The sequence below is a fragment of the Ranitomeya imitator genome, chromosome 6 (assembly GCF_032444005.1).
Source record: "Ranitomeya imitator isolate aRanImi1 chromosome 6, aRanImi1.pri, whole genome shotgun sequence".
NCBI classification, from domain to species: Eukaryota; Metazoa; Chordata; class Amphibia; order Anura; family Dendrobatidae; genus Ranitomeya; species Ranitomeya imitator.
In genome coordinates this window covers 194864798-194891931 of record NC_091287.1, presented here as the reverse complement: position 1 = coordinate 194891931, position 27134 = coordinate 194864798, and the positions used below count along the sequence as shown (strand labels likewise).

At 46.5% G+C, this 27134-nt stretch overlaps 1 protein-coding gene across 4 annotated transcripts in view; it reads left to right on the top strand.

Annotated features, from left to right (window-relative positions):
- The window catches only part of MTRR (5-methyltetrahydrofolate-homocysteine methyltransferase reductase), an 831186-nt gene that overhangs the window by 240570 nt on the left and 563482 nt on the right, over window positions 1–27134 (top strand). For all 4 annotated transcript variants that reach the window (XM_069730413.1, XM_069730414.1, XM_069730415.1 and 1 more), the window contains exons 3-4: window positions 21432–21585; window positions 22716–22833. In XM_069730413.1, coding sequence (XP_069586514.1) covers window positions 21432–21585; window positions 22716–22833 — 272 coding nt within the window. The remainder of the gene's footprint in view (window positions 1–21431; window positions 21586–22715; window positions 22834–27134) is intronic.

Genomic DNA, 27134 nt, shown 5'->3' with positions numbered 1-27134 from the left:
TAACCTATGATGTTCGTCAATACTGCCAGACCTGTGACAGTTGCCAGCGCATTGGCAAGAGGGGAGATCGATGCAAGGCCAAATTACGCCCCCTCCCCATTGTGGAGGAACCATTTAGCCGAGTAGCGGTCGATCTGATGGGGCCGTTAGCCAAACCCAGTCCGTCAGGGAAAAGGTATATATTGACAGTGGTAGATTATGCCACACGGTATCCAGAGGCGGTTGCGTTACCTAACATACTGGCAGAGACGGTGGCGGCTGCCCTGCTCCAGGTTTTCTCATGGGTTGGATTTCCCCGGGAGATTATCTCAGACAAGGGTACCCAGTTTACAGCAGAGGTGACCAACCAACTGTGGAAGCTGTGCGGAGTAAAGTCCATTAGAAGCGCCCCGTACCACCCGCAAACCAATGGGTTGTGTGAACGCTTTAACGGGACGTTAAAACAACTCATTGGAACTTTTACCAGGACCTACAGGGACTGGGAGAAATTCTTGCCTCACCTCCTGTTTGCCTATCGAGAGGTGCCCCAAGAATCCACGGGGTTCTCCCCATTCGAACTGGTATACGGGCGACGGCTAAGGAGACCCCTAGACTTAGTGCTAGAACACTGGGAAGGGGAGGGCATCATAGAAGGGGTACCTATTGTACCCTATGTGCTGGAATTCCGGGACCGCCTACAGGAGCTGACCCAGGCTGTACGTGGGAACATGCAGGTGGCCCAGCGGCGCCAGCGCGTATGGTACGATCGGAGGGCCAGAGAGCGTACCTTGGAAATAAGGCAGAAGGTCCTGGTGTTAGAGCCCACTAGGCAGAACAAGTTCCAAGCTGCTTGGCAGGGGCCCTACCAGGTAGTGGGGAAAATAGCTGACACCACCTATAATGTCGCCGATTGTGACGACCCCAGGGTTATCCGCATGTTCCACGTGAATATGCTGAAGCCCTATCGGGAGCGCCCTGAAGAGATAGTGGCCATCTGTGCACCTGAAGCAGAGGATTTAGCCGGACTTCCCTTGCCTGATGTCTTAGGGGAGAGGACTCAGTCTAAAACATGGGACCAGGTACACTGGGGTGAAGACTTAGGTCCCCGGGAGAGACAGCAGGTGGAGGAGTTGTTGAGGCAGCGACAGAGGATGTTTTCGGGGAAACCCGGGTACACTACTCACCTGGCACAACACAAGGTTGAGACCCAGGATCAGACCCCCCTACGACAACCCCCCTTCCGCGTCCCTGAGTCTGTACGAGAAGGGATGCGACGAGATGTTGCGTTTAGGGGTCATTGAAGAGTCAGATAGTCCCTGGGCATCCCCCGTAGTGTTAGTGCCCGAGAAGGATGGGACTACACGTTTTTGTGTAGACTATCGTAAGCTCAATGAGAAAACAGTGACGGATGCATATCCCATGCCGCGTGTGGATGAGTTGTTAGACCGGCTGGCAGGGGCAAAGTATTTGACCACCATCGATCTATGCAAAGGCTACTGGCAGATTCCCCTTAGTCCTGATGCTATTCCCAAGTCGGCATTTGTCACCCCGTTTGGCTTATTCCAGTTTCGAGTTATGCCATTCAAGATGAAGACTGCCCCGACGACCTTCCAGAGGCTGGCTGACCGACTTCTGGATGGTCTCCAGGACTATGCGTGTGCCTACCTGGATAACATCGCCATCTACAGCGCGACATGGGAAGAGCATCTAAATCACCTAGAGACAGTATTAGACAGGATCCAGAAGGCCAGAATCACTCTGAACCAAAACAAGTGTCACGTGGGCAAAGCAGAGGTTCAGTATTTAGAGCATTGGGTGGGAAGTGGGAAACAGAGACCAGAACCAGCCAAGATTGAGGCCATAGCCAAATGGCCCACCCCACGCACTAAAACCCAGGTCATGGTGTTTCTAGGGACAGCGAGGTATTACAGGAAATTCGTTCCCAATTACAGCAGCGTGGCCAAGCCCCTCACTGATCTGACCCGTAAGAACCAACTCCGCCAGGTAACCTGGACCCCAGAGTGTGAGGAAGCCTTCCGCCAGCTAAAGGACGCCCTCACCAATACCCCTGTATTGGCCGCACCCGATCCAATTAAACGTTTCCTTGTTCACACAGACGCTTCTATGTTTGGATTGGGGGCAGTACTAAGCCAAGTCGGGCCGGACGGCCAAGAACACCCGGTAGCTTACCTGAGTCGGAAACTACTGCCCCGTGATGTAAGCTATGCGGCCATCGAGAAGGAATGCCTGGCAATAGTATGGGCACTCAAAAAGTTACAACCATATTTGTATGGACGACCGTTTTCCCTCCTAACGGACCATAATCCCCTAGTCTGGCTTAATTGGGTCTCCGGAGACGCCAGATTACTGCGGTGGAGTTTAGCCCTACAACCTCTGGACTTCACCATCCACTACAGACCCGGCAAACAAAACAGTAATGCCGATGGACTAAGTCGGCAAACGGAACTTGTACCAGCCCCATAAACTTCGGTCATCCCCAAACCGATCCGTTAAGGATCAGACTGTGTATGCCGATCGCGTCGCTGAAAAGGGGAGCCGTGTTACAAAAACCCCAGCACCAAGAATATGTTATACTATATATATATTCTGTATAATAGTTTCCATGTGAAATGCATCAGTCCACAGGCTGCGCCCCTGGACAAGATATTCTCTTTCTGACCTCCCCCCACCTTTGTAATTCCCACAGTAAATACCAGCAGGCTCCGGCCCCCTGCGGCTATTGTAATGCATGTCTGGCCTGTTTTTTCTTATTGGCCTGTCCTGTGTATCTGTGTTATATATTCTGTGTGTTGTAAATAAAGTGTGTTCTTTTAGACTTGAAATACCTGGAGTAGCAGTCAGCTTTTATATGCTCCCATGTAATCAAGAAATTCTAGCCAGCGTCCTTCATTCAGAGTCCAGCAGAAGCAGAGTGGACCTCCTGAAACACGGGGGGTGCTGTAAGAGGTACTACAGCACAGTAGACCCCGTTACAGGTACAATATGAATACACACACGGGTTAACCTCACCCTGCGTGAAGGAAGCGAACCCTGTTGCGTCACAGGACCGCGGTACCGCACCAAAAGCGCAAGCAAGGAATCTTAGAACTCAATCCCAAGACACAGGATTTGAGTACATATAGACCTCATGCGCTTGACACCGCTACTGAGGTGTCAGAGTGAGTTAAATAATTATAATAAAGAAGCACGAGAGTGCATGCGGTGCCGCACTGGTGAATGCCACTAACCACCCAGGCTTGGGTCAGGAAAGCGCTGTGAAAGCGCACGGCACCGCACTGGCGGTCACAGCAATTAGAGGCTGTAATGTGTGTAACGTGCTGATGGTTAAGTCGGGCGCTAGGTAGCAATCATCCACCTTCCACGAGCAGTCATACAATAGGGAGGGGATTTTAAAGAACAACTTTCATCCATCGACATACATCCGTCAACACACACACATTATCAAGACTATACTAGCGCATGGCCGTGCGGCCATGCAAGCCTTAAATAGTTGCAGCACGTTTAGGACCTTCAGAGAAGGACCAATGGAGTTGCTGCAGAACCTGAGCATGTGACCCCAGATCTCCACTGAGAGGTCTTGCCCTGGGCATGCTCAGAGTGCAAAACAGGACTTAGTCCTAGCACCCACAAGAACCTTCCAAGAAGGACCAATGAGCTAGCTGCAGTATCTGATCATGTGACCCTCGATCTCCACTGAGAGATCTCACTCTGGGCATGCTCAGAACGCGAAAAGCAGGACTTAGTCCCAAAAGCGTCTGCTCGCCGCTGCCCAGCACTGACTACAATGGCAGAAGCAGGAAATGCAGCAGTAACTCTATTAACAGAGTGAGACTGAGCAAGACGCTGGGACCGACGTTTCCGCTGAGCAGACTCCACTGCGGCTGGAGAAGAATGGGAGACCGTAGCGGAGATGGTTCGAGATTCCCCCTGTGCAGAAGTGGGAACCGACACCCAACATTTACATTATTCACCCTGGGATTAGAGTTGGAAACATTAGGAACCTTCTAGCCAAGCGTGACGCTAAATGGATTGTCACTTTGGATACAGTGACCCCAAAAGGCCTGAAGCTTTTCCCCATTTCTGCAGATAGCCGCTGTTTCCTGTCCTCCTTTAATCTATTTGCACTGATCCCCCTCCATGCAATAATCATTTTAATTGGTTTGTATTTAATTTTATATCTGTCAAGTATTGTTTATTAATCTGTATGCTATGTTATAGTTTGTTCCCAACAGTGGTGCCTTCTCCAATTTTCCTGGCTGCAGATACCACCCTATGGGCCAGATGTGACCTTTAGCACCCTGACGAGAAGTGGGGGGAAAACGGCAAGCTTGGATTATGTATTGATCACACTTATAATTATGTTGATTTTGTACACCTTAAAAAAAATTCTTACAAAATATTTGTGAATGCAGTGTATCAATTGTGTAGTTCATTGTTGTATTCCCCTATTATATGACCCTAGTGGCTAGGAACACTGCATTATTCTGCCTAAATTCTAATAGCTGATAGAAACCTAGCCTTTATACTACAAATCAATCTTCAAATTAGTGCCTCCGTTCTTTTTTAGATCATACCATATTGAATCTATTTAGATCCCCTATGGTGCCACAGTACGCGCCCCTCTCCCTGAAAGCTCACGCTGGGCCGCTCGGCATCAATAATGTCCGCCGCGCATGTGTGGGAGCCTATGACTTTTTCAAGCTCCCACGCCACATGATCAGTGCCATTGAGTGATGGACGGTCACATGGGTCCCCATGTGATTAGTCATAATAGCTACTTACGGTTCTATCTGTGCACCACTCTTCCATACCTTCCCTTAATAAAGCAAGGATAATATCCACACAAAATGCACGGTTGGGTTGGATTCGCCTAATTTTGTGCACTGTGCCCTCTCCTACTATAAATAGAGTAAGAGGTTAATTGTGTCATGCTGTTATGTTGCGCTTTATATGGTCAATCAATACTGGTTACCATTACCTACATAGCACATAGTGCTTTGATATACTTTGTATTTTATACTGACCAGCGCTTTATATACTCCTAATGACCATTAGCTCTACCCTGTTTCCTCATAGTGTGAACATCACCCAGTTGGAGATAACCTTATTACTGTTAATTGTCAGTCTTTTTGCATATGTTTTTAAATTTTGGCCACCTTTTCCATGAATAAATTTGTGTTTTAACCAATTTACTCTGTATTTTCTGCTATTTTGGAGTGGTTTTCTATATGTCTCTATTTAGTACCCAATCGGTGCTCAATCTCATAGAAAAACTTGATACTGGGTTTTCTGCTTCAATTTTATTTCTGCTATTGCATTTGGAAGGCCAAAGGCCAAATTTAACAACTGAGCTCCTTTGTTATTCTTTTTTTTTTTTTTAAATTGTTCTGGTCTTGGGCCAGGATTGGCTCCTAGGAGCCAGGTCCTTGCCTTGGCTGTCTTTTTCCAGAGGTACCTGGCTTTCAAGCCTCAGGTGAGAACTTAGTCATGGCAAGGTGAACTGAGGTCAACATATTTGCCCCACTGGATTTGTGAGACCTTAATCTGGTCCTAGACTCCCATTACTGTCAATCAGAGGCAGCTTTCTATTCCAAATTTCTGACGGGGATTTTTTGCCTCTTGGCAATCTTTTCTATCTGACCAGGCTCCGAATAATGTCGCTCATGTATTTCTCTACTTTACCTGGACAGAGTGGCCTTGCGTATGATACTCTCCTTTCACCGTAATTTGTTCTCCAACTTCCACTTTGACATTTTGTTTCTCATCTACGAGAGTGTGACATGTTCAAAGGTGTTGAGGTCTATTTGCCTCACAGCTCCGTTCAGATGTCTTGGTCATACCAGTATGTCCTTTCAGGGGTCTGACTGCCTCTAGGGTTCCCATTGCTAGCTGGTCTCATTCTGTCAGTGCAGAAGATGGGGTAATGTCAGGGCGCTGCTAACTGGGCATGGCTCATTATTCCTGAAAGGTAGAAGTCTCCTAGATTGTACGCCTCCAGGACTGCTACTTAGTCAATGGCTTGAGTGATGATAATCTGAGGCATTACTATTCCTCCTTCTAAAATATTATTAGATTTCCCACCCCAAGGACACAGGAAATCCCAAGATTTCCTGTGTCCCCCTATAAAGGGTCCTAGAAAAGAGGACTTGAAGTACTCAATATAAAATCAGTTTCTCGTAGCCTTCATTGGGGTACACAACTCCCTTCCTTGTTTGTGTGCTCTGTTTTGTTTCTCTTACTGCATTTTGAACTAACTGTTTATACAGTTGTGGCCAAAAGTATTGACACCCCTGCAATTCTGTCAGATAATACTCAGTTTCTTTCTGAAAATAATTGCAATCACAAATTCTTTGGTATCATTATCTTCATTTAATTTGTCTTCAATGAAAAAAAACATAAAAGAGAATGAAGCAAAAAGCAAAACATTGATCATTTCACACAAAACTCCAAAAATGGGCCAGACAAAAGTATTGGCACCCTCAGCCTAATACTTGGTTGCACAACCTTTAGCCAAAATAACTGCGATCAACCGCTTCCGGTAACCATCAATGAGTTTCTTACAATGCTCTGCTCTTTGGCAAACTGCTCCAAGTCCCTGATATTTGAAGGGTGCCTTCTCCAAACTGCCATTTTTAGATCTCTCCACAGGTGTTCTATGGGATTCAGGTCTGGACTCATTGCTGGCCACCTTAGAAGTCTCCAGTGCTTTCTCTCAAACCATTTTCTAGTGCTTTTTGAAGTGTGTTTTGGGTCATTGTCCTGCTGGAAGACCCATGACCTCTGAGGGAGACCCAGCTTTCTTACACTGGGCCCTACATTATGCTGCAAAATTTGTTGGTAGTCTTCAGACTTCATAATGCCATGCACAAGGTCAAGCAGTCCAGTGCCAGAGGCAGCAAAGCAACCCCAAAACATCAGGGAACCTCCACCATGTTTGACTGTAGGGACTGTTATGACCTGGTGGTTAGGAGCACCCGGCACGACCTGATAGGTAAACTGACACAAGACAAGCTCTGGGATGTGGGAGCTCTGCTGACCGCAACCCCTAATCCTATCACACACACTAGAAATAGCCGTGGAGCGTTCCTGACTCTCCCTAGACGCCTCTTCACAGCCTAAGAGTAGCTAGCCCTAGAGATAGAAAATAAAACCTACCTTGCCTCAGAGAAATTCCCCAAAGGTAAAGGAAGCCCCCCACATATATTGACTGTGAGTTAAGATGAAGTCACAAACATAGAAATGAAACAGAATTCAGCAAAGGGAGGCCAGACTTACTAAACAGACAGAGGATAGGAAAGGTGTTATGAACAGGTGATTCAGAACCACAATAGACCTAGTGGTTAAGAGCACACAAAGTGACCTGATAGTTACTAACATAGGACGAGCTCTGAGACGTGGGAACTCTGCTGACCGCAATCCCTAATCCTATCATACCACACTAGAGGTAGCCGTGGATTGCGCCTAACGCTCCCTATGCAACTCGGCACAGCCTGAGAAGCTAGCTAGCCCTGAAGATAGAAAAATAAGCCTACCTTGCCTCAGAGAAATTCCCCAAAGGAAAAGGCAGCCCCCCACATATAATGACTGTGAGTTAAGATGAAAATACAAACACAGAGATAAAATAGATTTTAGCAAAGTGAGGCCCGACATACTGAATAGACCGAGGATAGGAAAGATAGCTTTGCGGTCAGCACAAAAACCTACAAACAACCACGCAGAGGGGCAAAAAGACCCTCCGCACCGACTAACGGTACGGAGGTGCTCCCTCTGCGTCTCAGAGCTTCCAGCAAGCAAGAAAAACCAATATAGCAAGCTGGACAGAAAATATAGCAAACAAAAGTAACACAAGCAAAACTTAGCTTATGCAGGGCAGACAGGCCACAAGAACGATCCAGGAGAAAGCAAGACCAATACTGGAACATTGACTGGAGGCCAGGAACAAAGAACAAGGTGGAGTTAAATAGAGCAGCACCTAACGACTTAACCTCGTCACCTGAGGAAGGAAACTCAGAAGCCGCAGCCCCACTCACATCCACCAGAGGAAGCTCATAGACAGAACCAGCCGAAGTACCACTCATGACCACAGGAGGGAGCTTGACCACAGAATTCACAACAGAAAGGTATCTTTGCGGTCAGCACAAAAAACTACAAAAGACCACGCAGAGTGTGCAAAAAGACCTCCGCACCGACTAACGGTGCGGAGATGCCACTCTGCATCCCAGAGCTTCCAGCTAGCAAGACAAAATCATGATATCCAGCTGGACAAGGAAACAATGAACAAATAATAACTAGCAGGAACTTAGCTTCTGCTGGAATAGACAGGTCACCACAAAGATCCAAGAGCGAACTGAACCAGTGCAGGAACATTGACAGCTGGCATGGAGTAACGATCTGAGTGGAGTTAAATAGAGCAGCCAACCACAGGATAAACCAAGTCACCTTTGTAAGGAACCTCAGAAGCAGCAGCTCCACTCACAGCCACCAGAGGGCGTCCATAGACAGAACTCGCCGAAGTACCATTCACGACCACAGGAGGGAGCTCGACAACAGAATTCACAACAAGGGACTGTGTTCTTTTCTTTGAATGCCTCTTTTTTTTCTCCTGTAAACTCTGTTGATGCCTTTGCCAAAAAAGCTCTACTTTAGTCTCATCTGACCAGAGAACATTCTTCGAAAACGTTTTAGGCTTTCTCAGGTAAGTTTTGGCAAACTCCAGCCTGGCTATTTTAAGTCTCGGGGTAAGAAGTGGGGTCTTCCTGGGTCTCCTACCATACAGTCCCTTTTCATTCAGGCGCCGACTGTTGTGAATTCAGTTGTCGAGCTCCCTCCTGTGGTCATGAATGGTACTTCGGCGAGTTCTGTCTATGGACGCCCTCTGGTGGCTGTGAGTGGAGCTGCTGCTTCTGAGGTTCCTTACACAGGTGACGTGGTTTATCCTGTGGTTGGCTGCTCTATTTAACTGATTGTTATTATTGTTCTTTACTATTGTTATTATTATTGATCTTTACTCACAGTCATTACATGTGGGGGGCTGCCTATTCCTTTGGGGAATTTCTCTGAGGCAAGGTAGGCTTTGTTTTCTTCTCTAGGGCTAGCTAGCTCTTAGGCTGTGACGAGGCGCATAGGGAGCGTCAGGAGCGCTCCACGGCTATTTCTAGTGTGTGCGATAGGATTAGGGCTTGCGGTCAGCAGAGCTCCCACATCCCAGAGCTCGTCCTGTATGAGTTTAACTATCAGGTCATTCTGGGTGCTCCTAACCACCAGGTCATAACAGTACAGCTGGCCCAAAGTATTAATGCATCTCAATGGAGGGATAAGAGAAGTTCTGAGACCATTTTTTTTTCTTTACACTGTGTTTTGTCTTCCTTTTCCCCTAGACCTTTGGGTCGTTCAGGACACAGGTGTAGAGATGGACATTCAAGGTCTGTCCTCTTGTGTGGATCATCTCACTGCAAGGGTACAAAACATTCAAGATTTTGTGGTTCAGAATCCGATGTTGGAGCCTAGAATTCCTATTCCTGATTTATTTTCTGGGGATAGATCTAAGTTTCTGAATTTCAAAAATAATTGTAAACTGTTTCTAGCTTTGAAACCCCGCTGCTCTGGTGACCCCGCTCAACAAGTAAAAATCATTATTTCTTTATTACGTGATGACCCTCAAGACTGGGCATTTTCCCTTGCGCCAGGAGATCCTGCATTGCGTGATGTTGATGCGTTTTTTCTGGCGCTAGGATTGCTTTATGATGAACCAAATTCCGTGGATCAGGCAGAGAAAATCTTGCTGGCTTTGTGTCAGGGTCAGGATGAGGCGGAGGTGTACTGTCAGAAGTTTAGAAAGTGGTCTGTGCTTACTCAGTGGAATGAATGTGCCCTGGCGGCAATTTTCAGAAAGGGTCTTTCTGAAGCCCTTAAGGATGTCATGGTGGGATTTCCCATGCCTGCTGGTCTGAATGAGTCTATGTCATTGTCCATTCAGATCGATCGGCGCTTGCGTGAGCGCAAAGCTGTGCACCATTTGGCGGTGTTCTCTGAGAATAGGCCTGAGCCTAGATAGAACTTTGACCAGAGCTGAACGGCAAGAACACAGACGTCAGAATGGACTGTGTTTTTACTGTGGTGACTCCACTCATGTTATCTCCGATTGTCCTAAGCGCACTAAGCGGTTCGCTAGGTCTGCCACCATTGGTACGGTACAGTCAAAATTTCTTTTGTCCGTTACTCTGATTTGCTCTCTGTCGTCATATTCTGTAATGGCATTTGTGGATTCAGGCGCTGCCCTGAATTTGATGGACTTGGAGTTTGCCAGGCGCTGTGGTTTTTCCTTGGAGCCCTTGCAGCATCCTATTCCATTGAGAGGAATTGATGCTACGCCTTTGGCCAAGAATAAACCTCAATACTGGACGCAATTGACCATGTGCACGGCTCCTGCACATCAGGAGGATATTCGCTTTTTGGTGTTGCATAATCTGCATGATGTGGTCGTTTTGGGGCTGCCATGGCTACAGGTCCATAATCCAGTGTTGGATTGGAAATCTATGTCTGTGTCCAGCTGGGGTTGTCAAGGGGTACATCCAGGGGCGGATTATCAGAGGGTCAATATGGGCGGTAGCCCAGGGCCCAGTGGTCTGGGGGGGCCCTGGGCTACCGCACTGTTGACCCTCTGATCATCTGTTATTCGAATGCCGCTGCCGGCGGCCGCCGCCGGCATTTATGTGCCCGCCCCCGGCCCCCTGCCGTAGCCGGTGGGCAGAGAGAGGGGGCCCGCATGGGGCCCCTTCTCATCTGCTCACCGGGCCCCTTCCGGCGCTGCCTGCGGCGGTTTCCTATTGACGTGCGGGCACGCGCCCGCACGTCAATAGTTAACACCAGCCGCCAGCCAATTGGAGGCTGGCGGCTGATGTCGGCCGCAGGCGCACACGTCGCCGGCGTCTGACGTCATTGTCAGTCGCCGGCGAGTGTGCTATGTTGGAGGGAGCTCACCGCGGCGCTGGAGCGAGGACAGGTGAGGAGACTTTGTTTTTTTTTTTTTTTTTTTTTTACAACGGTGGACTGGACACACTGAGGGCAATGCTGGAGGACACTGGGGCAGATGGCTGGAGGACACTGGGGCAGATGGCTGGAGGACACTGGGGCAGATGGCAGGAGGACACTGGGGCAATGCTGGAGGACACTGGGGCAGATGGCTGGAGGACACTGGGGCAGATGGCTGGAGGACACTGGGGCAGATGGCTGGAGGACACTGGGGCAGATGGCAGGAGGACACTGGGGCAATGCTGGAGGACACTGGGGCAATGCTGGAGGACACTGGGGCAATGCTGGAGGACACTGGGGCAGATGGCTGGAGGACACTGGGGCAATGCTGGAGGACACTGGGGCAATGCTGGAGGACACTGGGGCAATGCTGGAGGACACTGGGGCAGATTGCTGGAGGACACTGGGACAATGCTGGAGGACACTGGGGCAATGCTGGAGGACACTGGGGCAGATGGCTGGAGGACACTGGGGCAGATGGCTGGAGGACACTGGGGCAGATGGCAGGAGGACACTGGGGCAGATGGCTGGAGGACACTGGGGCAGATGGCTGGAGGACACTGGGGCAGATGGCTGGAGGACACTGGGGCAGATGGCTGGAGGACACTGGGGCAGATGGCTGGAGGACACTGGGGCAGATGGCAGGAGGACACTGGGGCAATGCTGGAGGACACTGGGGCAGATGGCTGGAGGACACTGGGGCAATGCTGGAGGACACTGGGGCAATGCTGGAGGACACTGGGGCAGATGGCTGGAGGACACTGGGGCAATGCTGGAGGACACTGGGGCAATGCTGGAGGACACTGGGGCAGATTGCTGGAGGACACTGGGGCAATGCTGGAGGACACTGGGGCAATGCTGGAGGACACTGGGGCAGATGGCTGGAGGACACTGGGGCAGATGGCTGGAGGACACTGGGGCAGATGGCTGGAGGACACTGGGGCAGATGGCTGGAGGACACTGGGGCAGATGGCTGGAGGACACTGGGGCAGATGGCTGGAGGACACTGGGGCAGATGGCAGGAGGACACTGGGGCAATGCTGGAGGACACTGGGGCAGATGGCTGGAGGACACTGGGGCAATGCTGGAGGACACTGGGGCAGATGGCTGGAGGACACTGGGGCAGATGGCTGGAGGACACTGGGGCAGATGGCTGGAGGACACTGGGGCAGATGGCTGGAGGACACTGGGGCAGATGGCTGGAGGACACTGGGGCAGATGGCTGGAGGACACTGGGGCAGATGGCTGGAGGACACTGGGGCAGATGGCTGGAGGACACTGGGGCAGATGGCTGGAGGACACTGGGGCAGATGGCTGGAGGACACTGGGGCAGATGGCTGGAGGACACTGGGGCAGATGGCTGGAGGACACTGGGGCAGATGGCTGGAGGACACTGGGGCAGATGGCTGGAGGACACTGGGGCAGATTGTTGGAGGACACTGGGACAATGCTGGAAGACACTGGGGCAATGCTGGAGGACACGGGCAGATGGCTGGATGACACTGGGGCAATGCTGGATGACACTGGGGCAGATTGCTGGATGACACTGGGACAGATTGCTGGATGACACTGGGGCAGATTGCTGGATGACACTGGGGCAGATTGCTGGATGACACTGGGGCAGATTGCTGGATGACACTGGGGCAGATTGCTGGAGGACACTGGGGCAGATTGCTGGAGGACACTGGGGCAATGCTGGAGGACACTGGGGCAATGCTGGAGGACATTGGGGCAGATTGCTGGAGCTGGAGGACACTGGGGCAATGCTGGAGACACTGGGGGAAATGCTGGACTTACTGGGGCAGATTTCTGGACACACTGGTGGTAATATTCTGGACACACTGTCTGGGGGCAATGCTGGACGCACTGGTGCAGATTGCTGGACACACTGTCTGGGGGCAATGCTGGACACACTGGGGGCAATATGCTGGAGACACTGGGGCAGATTGCTGGACACTGGGGCAATATGCTGGACATACTGGGGCAGATTGCTGGACACAATGGGGGCAGGACTGGAGGCATGGGCAGAATGTAGACACGGGGCATGATTGGAGACACGGGGCAGAATTAAAGACATGGGGCAGGATTGGATCATGTGGCAGGATGGATACGATGGAGACATATGGGGCAGGATGTGGAGATCATATGGGGTAGAATGGATGCTCATGAGGGCAGGATGCGAGAACATATGGCTGGAGCCAGGAATGAGACACACGGGGCCAGGATGTGGAATATTATTACCATAGGGGCTAATTTAGGGATATTATTACTGCAGTGATGTATTTATTTTATTTTTTGAGTATACTGTTTTAAATGGGGGGCGGTCCTGTTACTGTGCAGAGTGACACTATATCACCTTTTTTTCTTCATGTGGTGTAATGTAGAAGTTGTGAAAATTAAGTAATGTGTTCTGCAAGCGGAGCTCGAGATAACTGTGTTATTTCCTGCAGAAACGAGTCCTGGCTGGGAGAAATGATGGCGGTCTGTGCTGGCTGAAAGATGAAGGACTTCACCTAGAGACGTCACTGGTGAGTCAGTGTTACCTATACACTGACACTATACAATGTATACTATATTGAGCTCCTGTGTATAATACCACCAGTGATCTCTGTATTACCTCTACACAGACACTGCATACTAAGTACAGATCTCCTGTGAATACTGGCACTTATGGTGATAGTATTGTGTTGTTGTTTTTTACTGATCAGTATTGTAGTATTCAGTCACTATGTGGTGGTAATATGTGGTCTGGAAATGGTGTTGTGGTATTTGTCCCTTGTATGTGATATTATTCGATCACTGTGGTTGTAATTTGTGGTCTGGTCATGGCGCGGTGGTATTTGATCCTTGTATGTAATATTATTCGATCACTGTGGTTGTAATTTGTGGTCTGGTCACGGTGCGGTGGTATTTGTTCCTTGTATGTGATATTATTGGTCAAAATATACCTAAATTGTATTGCAGATTCTAACAAATATTTAATAGGTTACAGTAGAGTAGGGCCCGGCCATTTTTCTGGAATAATCTGGTTCGGGTATATCATGACCCCCGTCACATGACCCCCGTCACATGACCCCCGTCACATGACCCCCGCCACATGACCCCCGTCACATGACCCCCGTCACATGACCGGGGGGGGCCCACAGTGTCTGAACAGCCCGGGGCCCTGGCTACCCTTAATCCACCCCTGGGTACATGGTGATGTTCCATTGTTGTCAATTTCGCCTTCCACTCCTTCTGAAGTCCCTGAGTTTTTATCAGATTACTGGGATGTATTTGAGGAGCCCAAATCCGGTGCATTACCTCCTCATAGGGACTGCGATTGTGCTATTAATTTGATTCCCGGTAGTAAGTTTCCTAAGGGCCGACTGTTTAATCTATCTGTGCCAGAGCACGCCGCTATGCGGAGTTATATAAAGGAATCCTTGGAGAAGGGTCATATTCGCCCGTCGTCGTCACCATTGGGAGCAGGGTTCTTTTTTGTGGCCTAGAAGGATGGCTCCTTAAGACCTTGTATTGATTACCGCCTTCTTAATAAGATCACAGTCAAATTTCAGTATCCTTTGCCGCTGATGTCTGATCTGTTTGCTCGAATTAAGGGGGCTAGTTGGTTCACCAAGATAGATCTTCGAGGGGCGTATAATCTGGTGCGAATTAAACAGGGCGATGAATAGAAAACAGCATTTAATACACCCGAGGGCCATTTTGAGTACCTGGTTATGCCATTCGGCTTTCTAATGCTCCATCTGTGTTTCAGTCCTTTATGCATGACATCTTCCGAGAGTACCTGGATAGATTCATGATTGTATATTTGGATGACATTTTGGTCTTTTCGGATGATTGGGAGTCTCATGTGAAGCAGGTCAGAATGGTGTTCCAGGTTCTTCGTGCTAATTCCTTGTTTGTGAAGGGGTCTAAGTGACTCTTTGGAGTTCAGAAGGTTTCATTTTTGGGTTTCATTTTTTCCCCTTCTACTATCGAGATGGACCCTGTTAAGGTCCAGGCCATTTATGATTGGACTCAGCCGACATCTGTGAAGAGCCTACAGAAGTTCCTGGGCTTTGCTAATTTTCACCGTCGCTTCATCGCTAATTTTTCTAGTGTTGCTAAACCGTTGACTGATTTGACCAAGAAAGGTGCTGATGTGGTCAATTGGTCCTCTGCAGCTGTAGAGGCTTTTCAGGAGTTGAAGCATCGTTTTTCTTCTGCCCCTGTGCTGTGCAAGCCAGATGTTTCGCTTCCGTTTCAGGTCGAGGTTGATGCTTCTGAGATTGGAGCAGGGGCTGTTTTGTCGCAAAGAAGTTCTGATGGCTCGGTGATGAAACCATGTGCCTTCTTTTCTAGAAAATTCTCGCCTGCTGAGCGCAATTATGATGTTGGCAATCGAGAGTTGTTGGCCATGAAATGGGCATTCGAGGAGTGGTGACATTGGCTTGAAGGAGCTAAACATCGCGTGGTGGTCTTGACGGATCACAAGAATTTGACTTATCTCGAGTCTGCCAAACGGTTGAATCCTAGACAGGCTCAATGGTTGCTCTTTTTTTTGATTTTGTGGTTTCATACCTTCCGGGATCTAAGAATGTGAAGGCTGATGCCCTGTCAAGGAGTTTTGTGCCTGACTCTCCGGGTGTTCCAGAGCCGGCGGGTATTCTTAAAGAGGGGGTAATTTTGTCTGCCATCTCCCCTGATTTGCGGCGCGTGCTGCAGAAGTTTCAGGCTGATAGACCTGACCGTTGTCCTACGGAGAAACTGTTTGTCCCTGATAGATGGACTAGTAGAGTTATCTCTGAGGTTCATTGTTCGGTGTTGGCTGGTCATCCTGGAATCTTTGGTACCAGAGATTTGGTGGCTAGATCCTTTTGGTGGCCTTCTTTGTCACGGGATGTGCGTTCTTTTGTGCAGTCCTGTGGGACTTGTGCTCGGGCTAAGCCCTGCTGTTCTCGTGCCAGTGGGTTGCTTTTGCCCTTGCCGGTCCCGAAGAGGTCCTGGACGCATATTTGCATGGATTTTATTTCTGATCTCCCTGTTTCTCAAAGGATGTCGGTCATTTGGGTGGTTTGTGATCGCTTCTCTAAGATGGTCCATTTGGTACCCTTGTCTTAATTGCCTTCCTCCTCTGATTTGGTGCCATTGTTTTTCCAGCATGTGGTTCGTTTGCATGGCATTCCGGAGAACATCGTCTCGGACAGGGGTTCCCAGTTTGTTTCAAGGTTTTGGCGGTCCTTTTGTGCTAAGATGGGCATTGATTTGTCTTTTTCTTCGGCTTTCCATCCTCAGACTAATGGCCAAACCGAAGGAACTAATCAGACTTTGGAGACATACAGTTAGGTCCATATATATTTGGACAGAGACAACATTTTTCTAATTTTATTTATAGACATTACCACAATGAATTTTAAACAAAACAATTCAGATGCAGTTGAAGTTCAGACTTTCAGCTTTCATTTAAGGGTATCCACATTAAAATTGGATGAAGGGTTTAGGAGTTTCAGCTCCTTAACATGTGCCACCCTGTTTTTAAAGGGACCAAAAGTAATTGGACAGATTCAATAATTTTAAATAAAATGTTCATTTTTAGTACTTGGTTGAAAACTCTTTGTTGGCAATGACTGCCAGAAGTCTTGAACTCATGGACATCAACTGACGCCATGTTTCCTCCTTTTTGATGCTCTGCCAGGCCTTCACTGCAGTGGTTTTCAGTTGCTGTTTGTTTTTGGGCCTTTCTGCCTGAAGTGTAGTCTTTAACAAGTGAAATGCATGCTCAATTGGGTTGAGATTAGGTGACTGACTTGGCCATTCAAGAATATTCCACTTCTTTGCTTTAATAAACTCCTGGGTTGCTTTGGCTTTATGTTTTGGGTCATTGTCCATCTGTAGTATGAAATGAGGACCAATCAGTTTGGCTGCATTTGGCTGGATCTGAGCACACAGTATGTCTCTGAATGCCTCAGAGTTCATTCGGCTGCTTCAGTCCTGTGTCACATCATCAATAAATACTAGTAATCCAGGGCCACTGGCAGTCATGCATGCCCAAGCCATTACACTGCGTCCGCCGTGTTTTACAGATGATGTGGTATGCTTTGGATCATGAGCTGTACCACGCCTTTGCCATACTTTTCTCTTTCCATCATTCTGGCAGAGGTTGATCTTGGTTTCATCTGTCCAAAGAAAGTTCTTCCAGAACTTTGCTGGCTTTTTTAGATGGGTTTTAGCATAGTCCAGTCTAGCCTTTTTATTCTTGAATCTTGTGAGTGGCTTGCACCGTGCAGTGAACCCTCTGTATTTACTTTCATGCAGTCTTCTCTTTATGGTAGATTAGAATATTGATACGCCTACCTCCTGGAGAGTGTTGTTCACTTGGTTGGCTGTTGTGAAGGGGTTTCTCTTGACCATGGAGATTATTCTGCGATCATCCACCACTGTTGTCTTCCGTGGGCGCCCAGGTCTTTTTGCATTGATTAGTTCACCAGTGCTTTCTTTCTTTCTCAGGATGTACCAAATTGTAGATTTTGCCACTCCTAATATTGTACCAGTTTCTCGGATGGGTTTTTTCTGTTTTCGCAGCTTAAGGATGGCTTGTTTCACCTGCACGGAGAGCTCCTTTGACCGCATGTTTACTTCACAGCAAAATCTTCCAAATGCAAGCACCACACCTCAAATCAACTCCAGGCCTTTTATCTGCTTAACTGAGAATGACATAACGAAGGGATTGCCCACACCTTTCCATGAAATAGCTTTGGATTCAATTGTCCAATTACTTTTGGTCCCTTTAAAAACAGGGTGGCACATGTTAAGGAGCTGAAACTCCTAAATCCTTCATCCAATTTTTATGTGGATACCCTCAAATGAAAGCTGAAAGTCTGAACTTCAACTGCATCTGAATTGTTTTGTTTAAAATTAATTGTGGTAATTTCTATAACCAAAATTAGAAAAATGTTGTCTCTGTCCAAATATATATGGACCTAACTATATCTGAGATGCTTTGTTTCTGCTGATCAGGATGATTGGGTGTCCTTTTTGCCTTTGGCTGAGTTCGCCCTTAATAATCGGGCCAGCTCGGCTACTTTGGTTTCTCCTTTTTTCTGCAATTCTGGTTTCCATCCTCGTTTCTCTTCAGGGCAGGTTGAGCCTTCGGACTGTCCTGGTGTGGATACTGTGGTGGACAGGTTGCAGCAGATTTGGACTCATGTGGTGGACAATTTGACATTGTCCCAAGAGAAGGCTGAACGTTTTGCTAACCGCCGGCACTGTGTTGGTCCCCGACTTCGGGTTGGGGATTTGGTTTGGTTGTCATCTCGTCATGTTCCTATGAAGGTTTCCTCTCCTAAGTTTAAGCCTCGTTTCATTGGGCCATATAAGATTTCTGAAATTCTTAATCCTGTGTCATTTCGTTTGGACCTTCCAGCTTCTTTTGCCATCCATAATGTGTTCCATAGGTCGTTGTTGCGGAGATACGTGGCGCCTATGGTTCCCTCCGTTGATCCTCCTGCCCCGGTGTTGGTCGAGGGGGAGTTGGAGTATGTGGTGGAAAAGATCTTGGATTCTCGTGTTTCGAGACGGAAACTCCAGTACCTGGTCAAGTGGAAGGGTTATGGTCAGGAGGAAATTCCTGGGTTTTTGCCTCTGATGTTCATGCTGCCGATCTAGTTCGTGCCTTTCATTTGGCTCATCCGGATCGGCCTGGGGGCTCTGGTGAGGGTTCGGTGACCCCTCCTCAAGGGGGGGGGTACTGTTGTGAATTCGGTTGTCGAGCTCCCTCCTGTGGTCATGAATGGTACTTCGGTGAGTTCGGTCCGTGGGCTCCCTCTGGTGGCTGTGAGTGGAGCTGCTGCTTCTGAGGTTCCTTACACAGGTGACATGGTTTATCCTTTGGTTGGCTTCTCTATTTAACTCCACTCAGATCGTTTCTCCATGCCAGCTGTCAATGTTTTAGCATTGGTTCAGTTCTCTCCTGGATCTGTCTGGTGTCCTGTCTTCTCCTGCAGAAGCTAAGTTCCTGATTGTTATTATTGTTCTTGTTTCTTTGTCCAGCTGGTTATCTTGATTTTGTCTTGCTTGCTGGAAGCTCTGGGATGCGGGGTGGCACCCCCGCACCGTGAGTCGGTGCGGAGGACCCTTTTGCACACTCTGCGTGGTCTTTTGTAGGTTTTTGTGCTGACCGCAAAGATTCCTTTCCTATCCTCTGTCTATTTAGTAAGTCGTGCCTCCCTTTGCTGAAACCTATCTCATTTCTGCGTTTGTGACTTTCATCTTTACTCACAGTCATTACATGTGGGGGGCTGCCTATTCCTTTGGGGAATTTCTCTGAGGCAAGGTAGGCTTTGTTTTCTTCTCTAGGGCTAGCTAGCTCTTAGGCTGTGACGAGGTGCATAGGGAGCGTCAGGAGCGCTCCATGGCTATTTCTAGTGTGTGCGATAGGATTAGGGCTTTGTTGTGGATTCTGTTTTTGGGCTCCCTCTGGTGGTTACAGATGGTACTGGGTGACTTGTGTTCTCTGTGGTCTCTGGTGTCCACCTGTTCCATCAGGATATGGGAGTTTCCTATTTAACCTGGCTTTCTTGTCATTTCCTCGCCGGCGATCGATGTAATCAGTGTGTCTTGTTACCTCTGCTTTCCGCTTCTGTAATCTTCAGGACAAGCTAAGTTTTTGATTTTCCTGTTCCACGTTTTGCTTTATTTTTGTTTTAGTCCAGCTTGCAGTTATGTGATTCCTTTTTGCTGGTTGCTCTAGTGGGCTGATATTGCTCCTCATGTTCCATGAGTTGGCACATGAGTTCAGGTAATTTCAGGATTTTTTTTGTAGGGTTTTTCGCTGACCGCGCAGTTCACTTTTGTATCCTCTGCTATCTAGTTTTAGCGGGCCTCATTTTGCTGAATCTGTTTTCATTACTACGTATGTGCTTTCCTCTCATTTCACCGTCATTACATGTGGGGGGCTGCTATTTCTGTGGGGTGTTTCTCTGGAGGCAAGAGAGGTCTTTGTTTCTTCTAATAGGGGAAGCTAGTCCTTCGGCTGGCGCGAGACGTCTAGAATCATCGTAGGCACGTTCCCCGGCTACTGCTAGTGTTGTGAATTAGGTTCAGGATCGCGGTCAGCTCAGTTTCCATCACCCTAGAGCTTGTTCTGTTTTTTGTGTGCTTGTCCTTTTGTGATCCCCTGCCATTGGGATCATGACAGGGCTTGCGGTCAGCAGAGCTCCCACATCCCAGAGCTCGTCCTGTATGAGTTTAACTATCAGGTCGGGTGCTCCTAGTACGGGTTGACACTGTTGTACCCTCGGACTGCAGGGCAGCTTGAACTTGTTTGGATGTTAGTTAAGGTTCTTTATCCACCCTCCGCACAATCTTGCGTTGAAATCTCTTGTCAATTTTTCTTTTCTGTCCACATCTAGGGAGGGTAGCCACAGTGCCATGGGCTTTAAACTTCTTGATGACACTGCGAACTGTAGACATAGGAACATTCAGGTCTTTGGAGATGGACTTGTAGCCTTGAGATTGCTCATGCTTCCTCACAATTTGGTTTCTCAAGTCCTCAGACAGTTCTTTGGTCTTCTTTCTTTTCTCCATGCTCAATGTGGTACTCACAAGGACACAGGACAGAGGTTGAGTCAACTTTAATCCATGTCAACTGGCTGCAAGTGCGATTTAGTTATTGCCAACACCTGTTAGGTGCCACAGTTACAGGTGCTGTTAATTACACAAATTAGAGAAGCATCACATGATTTTTCTAACAGTGCCAATACTTTTGTCCACCCCCTTTTTTATGTTTGGTGTGGAATTATATCCAATTTGGCTTTAGGACAATTCTTTTTGCGTTTTTTCATTGAAGACAAATTAAATGAAGATAATAATACCAAAGAATTTGTGTTAATTCTCAGTTTTTTCCTGAAAATGATTGCTATCTGACAGAATTGCAGGGGTGTCAATACTTTTGGCCACAACTGTAGGCTAGGTGTAGCCTGTTGGTGAGGAAACAACTTTTTTTTCCTCAAGATATATATGAATGGTCAGCCTCCCAAGTGGCAGGAGACTTCCCATGATTTTCTTTGTCCTGCAACAAAGGCCATGAGAAAGATTTTACGGTGAGTGCAAAAAATCCTCTTTTAATTTCCTTCTGTAGTTCTTGAAATTATTATGTTTAAATAATGCTATGAGATTGGAAAACATGTAAAAAGTAGAAAAGGAATCCGTATCAACAATATCACTAAAATAGCATCCAGATAGTTGCATATTACAGTTCTTGAATCTTCCTCTACCAAGACGGTATTCTGGCGACGCCATTTTCACAGTTTCTTTGTCACCGTATTCTCCATTGAATTTACTGGAAAAAATTGAAGGTTTACCATGGTTAAAAAGTAAGAATAAAAGAAATTTGAAATGATTCCTTGTACTGTTTCTAGTTTCATTTGGAAAATGAAAAGGACCCTGTGGTTATTGTAATTTCTACTACTGGAAATGGAGATCCTCCAGATGCTGCCTTAAAATTTGTGAAGAAAATTCGAAACCATGAGCTACCAGATGACTATTTTTCACATCTTCGATATGGATTGTTGGGTAAGTGTCATTTTAGATATTTACTGTACAACTATTTCAGTTTAAGGTTATGTTCACATACCGTATTTTTTTTTTAATGGGACTTTCTCAGGCTGCTGAATTCATATAAAACAAAGTTTTTGGTGTGGATTTTCACATGTATTTTAGTGCATGTTGTTTTTAATTTTTTAATTAATTAATTTTATAAATGTTTTAGAATTTTTCAGTTAGAAAGATCTCAAGAATTAACATTGCTTTATGTAGCATGCTGAAAAATAAGGCTGCATCCCACGAGCATATGTTCTCTCTCACATGAGAGAACCGCAGCACAGGTATGGAGGAGAGAGAGAAAGTAATTTCTCAATCTCCTCCATTGCCGGTGTCCATGGTAATCGGATGGAACTTTGATGATATCCAACACCAAATGCACTACGGGTGTGTATTCCCATTGAAGTTAGTATGAAGCTTATTTGAAAAAAAAAATTGTAGAGGATTTTTATTGCATCAGAATCCACTTCAAAATTAATGTCAAAATAAATCTTTGTGTGGACATACACTAACAATTACAAAATCATAGGCAAGCAATTGAATGTAATATTACTGTTTTTAATTCTCACAAAACACAATGCGGCCGATTCATCAAGTCTGACATAGCGCAAGCTCGTGCTATACTAATTTTGACAGAGCACATGGCTCCGGATTTATTAAGAGGTGCACGTGCACTGGAGTAGCCTTTCTGGTGTAAGAAAAAAAAAAAAAAGCTCTTGCAGGGTACCTGATGCAGCACATATACCCAACTTGACATCTTCAACCCAATCACTGGCTGCATCGGTCTTGGGCTGTACGTAACGTATGCGTTGTGTAGCCAATGAAATCAAAAGCATTAAGGATGCTATACAGGAGGTGCTAAAATGGAAACACTATATTATTTTCTGATTTTACATTTACAGCTGCCTGTCTTTAGCGTTTTTCTATTTTGGTTAACCTCTTTACATTTCCTCATGTGTAATACCTATTGTCATCACAAGTTTATTATTTTTTCTAATTCAACATTCAAAACAATTCTAAGCTGCTTATAACATTATTATATTTATATCAACATTCAAATGCATTATTTTCATCTTACGTTGAATTTTGGGATTTAATTTCAGCCCTTGGTGACTCTGAATACACCTATTTTTGCAATGGTGGAAAAATAATTGACCAAAGACTTCAACAATTGGGTGCCAGGCATTTTTTTGACACTGGATATGCTGATGATTGTGTAGGGTAAGAGAAAAACTTGGCATTGCAATAATTTTTTTTTACTTTAAAAGTATGACATACAGCTATATAATATATATGTATTCAAAATTCTGCCCCCATACAATACCCCAAACCTGCCTTTTTCCGCTAACATGGGCAGGGATGTTTGTTGGTGATTTGAGCACAGGGCTTGACAATATACTACCAATGGAGTTGCAAATGTTATGTTATTGTTCAACTGGGTGTTACTAAAGATTTGTTCCAAGTGGTGTGTACTTTTCCCCATCATGTGCTTGACCAATCATATGCAACATACAAGAGTGAAAAGAACAGGCCCTTCTCAATGATCTCTGCAGCTGCTGTGTAGAGATACAGCAGAGGTGAGCGATGTATCATTGCAAACACAGATCAGTTTATGCAGCATAAAAAAGAAAGTACTAGGGCATGAGATCTCTCTAAATGCCATCCATTTTGCTGTAACAATAAGATACTGCATTTTCCAGGACGTCCCTCCTGGCAGCACAATGGAGGACGTCCTTCCTTCCTTATAGGGACAGGAAATGCATGAGAGCTTCAAAGTCCCCTCACCACCCACATCTCCAGTGTTTTTCCTGTCCCTGTAACGACAGGCACGAGAGAAAAAGAGGTTGGGGCTCGAGTGCCGACTGGACTAACCTTTCCGACTGGCGCAGGGAGTCCGGGGGTTCAGCCTCTCCTTCCCCCTGCCAAGACGCTCAGAGCTGACACTTCCCAAATGGAGGTTCCTCAACCACATTCCTCTTTGAGCGGGAGCTCCAAGGGTTGGTGCCACTTCCCTCTGACAAGGGCTATCGGCGTCCAGAGCCAGCAGTTTGCCGCTGACATAACATCTGGGGAGGAACTTCCAGGATGCGTTCCAGGCTGGAATGCAAGACGCGGCGGTACTTCCGGTGATGTCAGACGCTGGGGAATCCAGCATGGAGCCAAATAGGGACTTGTTGAATGGGGCGAAGACCAGGTACGGGATAAAACCACCTTAGTCTGTGTTATACTGTGACAGAGTATTCCTCTGGAACAGCACGGAGGACCCTGCAGGGAGTCTTGCTCTGCCTGAATCACCAATGGCTGTGAGTAACATAAAGTGAGGGAAACAACCCAGGAATGGGTCTGAACTGCTGATATGACCCTATGTTTTATCAGGAGCCAGCTTCGACACCAATAGCCAAGAGGTCTGCCAAGGCCTCAGGAAAATCCAGGACATGGGGCATCTGTAATTGTAAGCTGCCTGAATCTTGGCCTAAACAACTGTGTGAGGCATGCATTTCTAAGGTCATCAGGTATGAACAATCCTCCTTTCTGACAGACATGCGATCCATGGTTAGAGAGGAAGTTCAGGCTTCCATCTCAAACCTCTTCCCAGCACAACCACCTCAGCAGGGTCCCCGTCCTAAAAGATTAAGATGGGAAATGGAGCAATCCTTAGAGGAGGAGGATGCTCGAACTCAGAGGAAGAAGGAAAGATCACCTCGGAGCCTCCGGAAGTGGGCAAGAAATATATTTTTTCCTCAGATGATACAGATGGCTACTTCAGGCGGTCAGAGCAACCATGCAGATAGAGGGACCCCAGAAGCCCCAGTCAATACAGGATGAGATGTTCGGAGGTCTGAGGTGACAGATTAATTGCGTGTTTCCAATCAATGACCGCATCCGAACAATGATTATGGAAGAGTGGGAGGACACTGAGAAGCATTTGGTCATTCCTCAAGATTTTAGACTCTGTCTGCCCTTTGACCCGGACGATGTAAAGGTCTGGGATGAGATTCCAAAAATAGATGTTCCAGTGGCCAGAGTTTCAAAAAAGACCTCAATTCATCTAGCCTCAAAGAGCCTATTGACAGAAAGGCAGATGGACTCCTTAAGAGGGCTTGGGAGGCCTCTGCGGCGGTCATGAAAACTAATGTTGCCGCAACCTCAGTGGCCAGATCCATGCACATATGAATCGACCATCTGGAGGAGTAATTGAAAGGAAAGACTTCTAGGAATACTATATTAGAAGGTCTTCCATTGTTAAAACTCGCCACTGGGTTCATGGCGGATGCTTCGGCAGGATCATTACGATTCGCGGCCAGAAATAACTCTCTAACGCAGCTCGGAGAGCTGTATGGATGAAAACCTGGTCAGGCGACTATCAATCAAAAAATAAGCGTTGTGCCATATCCTTCTCAGGTATGAGTATTGGGTCCAGTTCTAGATAACATACTAGAGAATGCCACTGATATGAAAAAAGATTTTCCTGAGGAGAGACCTAGGAGACATTATCCCTTTCAGAGGTCCCGCCCCTCCCAAAGGCAGGAGTTTTGGGAGAAAGGGAAATCAAATCGTTGGAACATCCCAAAAGGGGGGAGAAGTAGAGCTCAGACACAGTTCGGCTCAGGTTCAAAGAACAGAAGGTAATCACGCCGAGTCAGTAAGGGGTCGCCTGGGGAAGAGTCAGTAAGGGGTCGCCTGGGGAAATTTATAGAATCCTGGAGACTGATATCTCAGAATCAGTGGGTCCTAAATACCATTTCACGGGACTACACCCTAGAATTTATCAACACCCCCCCCCTTCATCCCCCAGCAAGGTTTGTGGTGACAGATTCCCGACCCAGTACCGCTGTCTCCGCCATATAGTCAGACATACAAAACCTTTTAAAAGCTGGAGTGGTACTCCCGGTTCCACAGTCAGAAATAGGTCTGGGACATTATTAAACTTTTCACGATAAAAAAATCCCTCAGGAGAAAGTCGCACTATTATAAACTTGAGACCGCTAAATCAGTGGATCGTATACAAGAGGTTCAGAATGGAGTCTCTAAAAACCACCGTTCCTCTCATAGACGAGAACGCAGTAATGTGCAAAATCGATTTAACCCTGCTGTTCTGTTCCAATGTACTATAAACTTGTATTGCTCCTGGGTCACTATGACCCAGTTTATTAAATCTTGATTTTAGATACTCTAACTCAATTATTTTTATACCTTTTGCTTACTAGACTGTATGGGAACATGTTTGGAAAAAAAAAAAGAAAAATGAAAGTGAAATCTTTATTTTTAATTTTAAAAAATCTTAGTAATAAGCAAAATGAAAAATAGCAAACTACACATGTGGTAAAAAAAGCAAACCAAAACAAGCAAATCAAACATTTTGCGAAAACAAAAATAAAGATAATAAACCCTTCAATTTGAACATATTTACATGGTAATATTAATTTATGTATTCGTGCATGAAGAACAATAAACATGGGCTTTGCATAATAATTTTTTGCATCCAGAACATGTAATACTTGTTTTATTATCACAAGAATAAGGGCAATAGCTGCACATTTTTCTTTTTATTCTGGAAGCACCGCTGGTAGAGTCCATGGGGGTAGAAGTGCTTGTGGAGGCCATGGTTTCATTTTCCTGAGCATGTTGCTGGATGCTCTGTACAAGGCCTGCTGCTCCTTCCGTTCTGGGTGTTACCTTTTTTTTCCTCAATATACGGCCTAACCAGTGATTTTCCAAGTTCTTCTATGAAGAGTCTTCGCTTATGGAGTTTGTTTGTATTCCAATTCGTGTTGATTTCTCTCCACAACACAAAAGCATTGTATGCCGACAAATCCAGAATGTTGTAAAACACAATCATAGGCCACCAATTTGTTTTTCTTTTGCAGGTATATGTACTAATGAGCTGACCTAATGTGTCTACACCACCTTTGGTTGCATTATAGTCCAAGATCATGTTAGGTTTTTTATCTTCCTGGGTACTTACTGCATTATCATGGTGGTTCGCACTCATTATTATTACTTGTTTATTTTTTTTGGAACATATGCAACAATTGTTGTATTTGCAGTAAAGTAGAACATGGAACTATGTACATTTCTTTTACTCAAGATTCCTTGAGGTAGTTCAGGCTTGTTTTTTCAGATCGTACCCAACATGGTAAGTTGTCGCTTTTGTAACATTTGCCCTAGTTGGTAGGAAGTAAAAAAACTATCACATGTGACACTTTGTCCTTTGAGTCCATATGTCAAATCAAGGACAACTCTCATCACCTGATTTTTTTCTACTTTTTGTCCTGGTGTTTTTCCTGTATACACCTGTGCATTGTAAAGGTAAGAACTTGTGCTGTCACGTAATGCCTATATTTTTATACCATACTTCGCAGGCTTGCTTGGTATATACTGTCGAAATGGGCACCTACCACGAAATGACACTAGTTGCTCATCAACAGTTACTGCATCACCAACATTGTATAATTTTGGCAGAATTTCTACCCATTTATCCCAAATGTCTCTAATAGGGGCAAGCTTATCTCTACTTCTTC